This window comes from Macrobrachium nipponense, chromosome 8, assembly GCF_015104395.2.
Source record: "Macrobrachium nipponense isolate FS-2020 chromosome 8, ASM1510439v2, whole genome shotgun sequence".
NCBI lineage: Eukaryota > Metazoa > Arthropoda > Malacostraca > Decapoda > Palaemonidae > Macrobrachium > Macrobrachium nipponense.
In genome coordinates, this window is record NC_087203.1 from 111,694,001 (window position 1) to 111,701,218 (window position 7,218).

Consider the following 7,218-nt stretch of genomic DNA (forward strand, 5'->3'; position numbering starts at 1 on the left):
CTGAATTTTGACATGAACGTGAACGCGCGTAATGCGCGACGTGGAGAGAGAGATAGATAGAGAGAGAGAGAGAGAGAAGTGGAAAAAGGCTAAATAGGGAAAACGGGCAACCTGAAGAGACAGAGAGAGAGAGAGAGGTGGAAAACAAAGGCTAAATAGGGCAAAACGGACAACTAGGAGAGAGGAGAGAGAGAGAGAGAGAGAGAGAGAGAGAGAGAGGTGGAAAAAGGCTAAATAGGGAAAATGGACAACTAGGAGAGAGAGAGAGAGAGAGAGAGAGAGAGAGAGAGGCTGAATTTGGAAAACGGGCAAGTAGGAGAGAGAGAATATTAAATAAGGAAAACGGTGAACTATGAGAGAGAGAGAGAGAAGAGAGAGAGAGAGAGAGAGACTCGTGACTCTTGCGAAGCGAAAGACAGAACTATCTGATTGGGAAAATGGTCAAGTATGAGAGAGAGAGAGAGAGAGAGAGAGAGAGAGAGAGAGAGCTGACAGGGGATAAAAACCACTAGAAGCAGAAACAAAGAAATAAGGGAGATATAGAGCAGACAAGAAAAAGGGAGATGCAAAACAAGACGATAAAGAAGGGAATAAAAAAAACAAAAAGGACACCAAACAATTGGTTAACAAAGGAAAGAAAGAGATATCAGAGAGAGAGAGAGAGAGAGAGAGAGAGAGAGAGAGAGAGAGTGATGAAAAGACCGTACGACACGAGTCAAGACTAAATGTGGATGAAATAGAGAGATTAAAACCACGTCAACAGGAGATCAGGATAAGAACAAGAGTTTAAGCGAACAAGGAAATGAGACTGAACGAGAGAACAAAGAGAATAAGCGAGGAGAGAAAAAAAAAAAACATTCGCAAGAAGCGAGAAACAATGAGAAGAAGAAGAAGCGAAGGAGAAAAATGGACTGATATAATTAACAGCTACAACACCGAACGGAAATGAATAAAGATAAGTTGAGGTTAATGGATAGCTGGAATAATGAAAAAGGCAAAGAATGGAATATGAGAGAGCCTGTATATAGGCAACTGATACAAAAAGGGAATGGCAAAGAAAATGACAATAAAGAATGATAAAAAGAGGGCAATATGGAACATAATGATAAAGCAGTGTGGAAAGAAAACCAAAGCATACACGCACATACACATACACACACATACACACCGCCACTAATCTATTAGTGGGGAGGAGAGGTGGGAAAAAAAACCATGTAGCGCAAAGCAGCATAGAAGAAAACGGGAGAGAGAGAGAGAGAGAGAGAGAGAGAGAACGAGAGAGGAGGAGAGAGAGAGAGAGAGAGAGAGAGAGAGCAGGAGCAGCAGCAGCAACGGTAGCTAGCAGCACCAATTACAATAAGCCATTCACATGCAATAGGGTTTTCAAACTCCTATCTTTATTACTGAACAAAAATGGCACCAAAAAAAAAAAAGTTAGAAATGGGACTTCTCTTTCAGAGAAAATGGGTTTCAAAAGTGCAAAGGTTACCATTTTTCAATAACACAACTAAAATTGTAATTATCGGAAAACATTTACCTATGACAAGAAAAAAAAAAGCCATGAGAGATAACCATCCATTTCGGGGGTAAAAAAATCAAGTTAATCCGAAATCCTAAAAAAATAAAAAAAAATATTCTTGAGTTAATGCAAAGTGAGTGCCATCTGTTATCAATCGTACGCCGGGGACAAAAACTATCTTACATTTAGCCCAAGTAACGGCCGCATTATTCCGCTGTTACGGCGCCATAAGGTAAATTACATGTCCAATTTTAATGCTGGTAATATGCAGTTCAATTCCACGTCCATTCCAAGAGGTCAGTAACTGACTCCGCTGAATAAATGAACGCACTACGAGAACTCCAGAGCCATATATATATATATACATATCATATATATATATTATATATATATATTGTATGGATATATATATATATATATATATAATATATATATATATATATATATATATATATATATATATATATATATATTATATATATATATATATATATATATACCTTCCATGTGGAATGCGAACTACGGCTAAAAAAAACTCTTCCTGTAATTGTTGGAATGTACAGGTAATTCAGTCCTTCTCTGAGTCTTTCTCTTATACTTTTTTTATATCTTTTTGTTTATGTAATTTATTGCAATACGAATATTCATTCTTCTTGTCTATCTTGCTCATTAGTGTGAATAAAACGCACCTTTTAGAGTTTTCGAATAGAATGTGCCATACAGCTGATTATGCTGTGCGGGTTAAGCAATTAAAAAAAAACCTAATTACCAGGCCAACCTTTGATGAACGAAAAATAGGCGTCATTAAATTAGGTAAAGTTTATAAAAAAAAATTATTTTTTATTTTTTATTTTATTTTATTTATTTTTAGCATTTTATTTTATACGGACACTTTCAGATACTTGACTGGCAAGTTAGGTACAGGGGTGAGATCTTGCAGACCTAGAATCACTGAATTCGGAAATATGTAAAACACTTTTTTTTATTCTTCTTTTTTTTTTTAAACTTCGAAACGTTCTAAGACACCTTCCCCTTTTTTAAACTGGGAAGGTCAGGGTCGACCTATGCGGATTTAGTTTTTTTTTTTTTTTTTTTTTTTTTTTTTTTTTAATAAAATAAATTTATTAAAAATGGCTAATACATGAACAAACAAAATGACTCACTCCGATGTGAATCATTCCCTCCACAACCTTCTCCTCCTGCCATGAAATTTTCCTGAAGAACGACTTAACCACCCACTCGACTTGGGTGTTATCCCCTTTATCCACACCCCACCCCGCCCCCCCCCTCCCCACCAACGCAGTGAAGAACCTCGGCCCACATTTGCTGGATCTCGAGAGGACCATCATCACGTTCCTTACATGTATCTTGCATCCTCCTCCTCCTCCTCCTCAACCTCCTCCTCAGTCTCCTACTCTTCCACCTCTTTCTCCTCCTCCCATCCTTCCCCTCCGGCTCCTCCTCCCCTTCCACTTCCTCTTACACCTCTTCCGATTCCACCTCCTCCTCCTCCTCCTCCTCCTTCTCTTCCACCTCCTACACCTCCTCTTCTTCCACCTCCTCTTTTTCCTCTCCCCGGGTCCATCTTCTTTTTACCTCCCTCCTCCTCCTCTATTCACCTCTCTCTTTGGTCCCCATCTCCTTTACCCCTATCCTCCTCCCCTCCTTCTCCTCCTCATTCCTCCCCCCTCCCCCTCTCCTTTTTACCTCCTCCTCCTCCTTCTCCTCCTCATCCTCCTCCTCCTTCTCCACCTCCGCCTCCACCACCTCCTCCTTCTCCTCCTCCTCCAAGGACCTCCCAAGACCGGCCCCCCGCCCCGCCCCCAACCCAAACTCGACGTTATACGGGACACCACTACCTTTCGGGGGGTTATTTCCCTCGTCCGTGACACACATCCGGGGCTATCAGATATAAGGGCTGAATTCAAATTGGCCCTTCGTTCCTCCCATGGCAATAAAGGAGGAAGGAGGAGGCAGGAGGAGGAGGAGGAGGAGGAGGAGGAGGAGACCTCATCGGCATACAATCTCGCTACGGCAAATTGACAGGAACATGATTGTCGCCATACTTTCTTTTTTTTTTTTTTTTTTTTTTTTTTGTTTTTTTTTTTGGGAGAGAGGAGGAATTTGGAAGAGAAAAAAAAGGAAGTCTCTTTCAGGCGTCTTTGAAGTCTGGGTCAGAACCGATGGCGATGAACCCTGTTTGCAAGTTGGCAAGTTGAATCTTATATCTTAATGGTACATGAGTGAAATTCAATCCTAATGCCTTTAATCCATTGTAATGTAATGAATAGAAACCAAAAGAAAAACATTACTAGGTATTGGAACCATAACCTCAACTAATATTACGTTAAATTCATCCCAGCAAATACAGAGAGAGAGAGAGAGAGAGAGAGAGAGAGGAGAGAGAGCGAGAGAGAGAGAGAGAGAGAATTATATGTTTTGTGTGTGTATATATATGTATATATATATATATATATATATATATATATATATTAATTACCAGCATTATATGCTTTGTCATTGTAATAACTATTATTATTATTCACTAAATATCAGTCATATTTTTCATTGCTAATGATGAGTAATCCACAATGGAGTCAGTGTGAATATATATTAAATAATATGCATTAATACCTTTGAGGAAGGACCTTACCATTGCAGTGTTCAAGCGAATATTATTATTATTATTATTATTATTATTATTATTATTATTATTATTATTATTATTATTATTATTATTATTATTATTATCATTATTATTATTTACGTTAGTGTACGCTGGAAGCAAAGCCTCTTTTAAACATGTTTTTAATAAAGAATTATGGATGCATCAGCTGCATTAATTTTATAGAGATTCTTCCCTATTTTGTCTAATTGTGGTTTCCTAATTGTTGCCCTCACCAGTTTAAGCAACAATGAGAAAACCACAATTAAAATAATGAAGAACATCTATAAAAATTAATGCAGCTGATGGGCAGCAATAATTTCTGATAAAACATATTATTATTATTAATTATTATTATTATTATTATTATTATTATTAATATTATTATCATTTCTGTTTCCTGGGAAGGTGACTCATACGGCGAGCGTTCTCGAGTCTTGCGGACCTCCTCAGGCGGGGATTATTATTATTATTATTATTATTATTATTATTATTATTATTATTATTATTATTATTATTATTATTATTAATAATAATAATAATATAATAATAATAATAATAATAATAATAATAAAACACGTATATTTAATAATTTGACAACACCAAAAAGGAAAAAAAATCTCACGACTATTCCTTTTTCTATCATTGTCTCATTCCCAGGGACCTCCTCTATCATTCCCCCTGAGGGGTGTATACACAATCCTTTCCCTTCCCCTCCTTTACCTCCGAAGCATCGTTCCCCAATGGCACAGACTTCCTCCCCGACTTTTCTGTCGCTGTAAGTCGGCCTCCTGTTTCCTAGGGGCGTCCATCAAAGCCACTTCTCCTCTCATTATTTCGTCCTCACAACTTCCTGGATCTCCATCCGTTCCTTTCCTCCTTTTCGGGAGATCCAGGATCCAGACGCTACTGCTGTGTGACTGCTCTTGTTTTTGTTGCTGTTGTTGTTGTTCTTGCCACCGATACATCAGCCTCCCTTCCTATACCTCTTCCCTACCACCCACTCCCGATCTCCTCTACCCACCCCACCACCCCAACCAGCAGCAGTTCCTTTCGGCACCCTTGTCCCAAAACCCCACCCCATCCCATAACTTTATCTTCGCCCCAACCTCGCCACTATTTCATTCCCACCAGCCACCTTCTTCAGCCACACAATAGCAACGGCAGAAGCAACAGCGGGAGGGAGAGCAACGGCAGCGAGGGGAAGAACAACAACAGCAGAAGCAACAACAGCGGGAGGGGGGACACCTGGAGAAACAACGGCAACGGCAGACGCAACATCAAGCCACGCAATAGTAACAGCTTCGACAGGAGGAGGAGGAGGAGGAGGAGGAGGAGGAGGAGGAGAAGCAACAACAGGAACAGCAGCAGGAGCAACAACAGGAGGAGGAAAAACAGTAACAGCAGGAGGAGGAAGAGCAGGCGAACAACAACAGAAGCAACATCAAGCCACAGAATAGCAACAGCTTCGACAACAGGAGCGGGAGGAGGAGGAGGAGGAGGAGAAGGAGGAGCAACAGCAGAAGGAGGAGGAACAGCAGGAGAAACAAAAGCAGCAGCAGCAGAAGCAGGAGAAACAACAGCAACATCAAGCCACACAACAATAGCAACAGCTTCGACAGCAGGAGGAGGGGGAGGAGAAGCAACAACAGGAACAGAACAGAAGGAGGTAGAACAGCAACAGCAACATCAACCCTACGAATAATTCCAAATGCCCTGTCTTTGCCTCTTGTCCCGATTCCCACCCGATTCCCAAGAACAGGCACATCATCTTTTGCCATTCTATAGATGACCACACACACACACACACACACACAAACACAAAAACACTCACAATATCTCTTACATTCGCTAGGCCCCGCAATTATTCAATTAATTTCCCCTACCTGAGCCGCCGCCGCCGTTAGTATATACCCGCGGCCGCCAAGTAACAGGAGAACCCCCGGGGATCATGTTGATGGCCCAGAGGTATTACCCGAACAACTTATTTGGATTAGCAGGATGTGACTGAAGCCATTCGGTGGGCTGTGCTCGGACGCTGCGTCACGCAGTCATCATTATCATCTTTTATCATTATCATTATCATTATCATCATCTGGATGAAGCTTTTGCTCTTGAGTGACCACTGAGGAGGAAGTCCGACGCTGCTTCACGGAGTCATCATTATCATTATCATTATCATTTTTATCATCTCCTGGATGAAGCGTTTGCTCTTGAGTGACCACTGAGGAGTAAGGTAGGAGGAGGAGGAGGTGGAGGAGGGAGGTGGAAAGGAGGTGTCCGGCTGCAGGGCACGACCTCGATGATGATGGCGAGCATGGTCTTGTGCTTGGGAAGGGGGAAGCCACTATGTACGTACGTACGTATGTACGTTCGTGTATACGTGTGAGCGTGCGACGAAGAAGACCCCCCGATCCCACCCTCCCCAATCCCTTTCCCTTGTCCACCCCTCACCCCCTTCCCCACCCCCCCCTCCCCCCACCTATCTACAAACAGGGAGATACATGCACTCCGCTGGAGACTGAGGCAATAAATAAGTCTCATTATGGAGGAAAAGAACCAGGAAGGGACGAAAGCGAAATGAACGAAGAAGGTAAAAAAGGAGATTTAAAATTATGCAAAACAAAAAACAAAACAAAAAGAAGAAGAATACAAATATATAAATACGCTCATAAGAATCACAGAAGAAAAGAAATAACAAATAAAATCAATAAATGAAACCAGGAAACTCAGACATGGATGAAATCAGAAAATCCTCCATGTCAGTCAGACGGAGGAGGAGGAGGAGGAGGAGGAGGAGGTGGAGGTAATTATAAAGTCTTCTTCAGTCTGGACCAATCCCTCGCCGACTGGCTCTCGGGTACGTGCAGGCGACCCATAACTATATAGGACCGCGTCAGGGAATCCTATGAATAATGACATCCCGAACTTACGGGCGTGTGTGTGTTCGTGTGTGTGTGTGTGTTTGCGCCATCTCCGCCCGACAATGGTGTCTTGGCTGGATTTTTCCTTCTTCGTTATGTGTGCGATGTCC

At 41.4% G+C, this 7,218-nt stretch overlaps 2 protein-coding genes across 2 annotated transcripts; both read left to right on the top strand.

Annotated features, from left to right (window-relative positions):
* Window positions 1–2,880: 2,880 nt before the first annotated feature.
* LOC135223186 (WAS/WASL-interacting protein family member 3-like) lies at window positions 2,881–3,408 on the top strand. The gene has a single exon (XM_064261689.1). The coding sequence runs from the start codon at window positions 2,881–2,883 to the stop codon at window positions 3,406–3,408; it is 528 nt and encodes a 175-aa protein (XP_064117759.1).
* A 294-nt stretch (window positions 3,409–3,702) lies between these two features.
* On the top strand, window positions 3,703–5,889 carry LOC135223187 (AF4/FMR2 family member lilli-like). Its single transcript, XM_064261690.1, has 2 exons — window positions 3,703–3,729; window positions 4,987–5,889. The coding sequence occupies exons 1-2, from the start codon at window positions 3,703–3,705 to the stop codon at window positions 5,887–5,889; spliced, it is 930 nt and encodes a 309-aa protein (XP_064117760.1).
* Window positions 5,890–7,218: the final 1,329 nt, after the last annotated feature.

Bases quoted from the DNA above. Each gene is read 5' to 3' on its own strand.
- LOC135223186 (XM_064261689.1), top strand. From the start codon at position 2,881: ATGTATCTTGCATCCTCCTCCTCCTCCTCCTCAACCTCCTCCTCAGTC.
- LOC135223187 (XM_064261690.1), top strand. From the start codon at position 3,703: ATGGCGATGAACCCTGTTTGCAAGTTG. The intron at 3,730-4,986 runs GCAAGTTGAATC...CCTGTTTCCTAG, and splicing joins TGAACCCTGTTTGCAAGTTG to GGGCGTCCATCAAAGCCACT.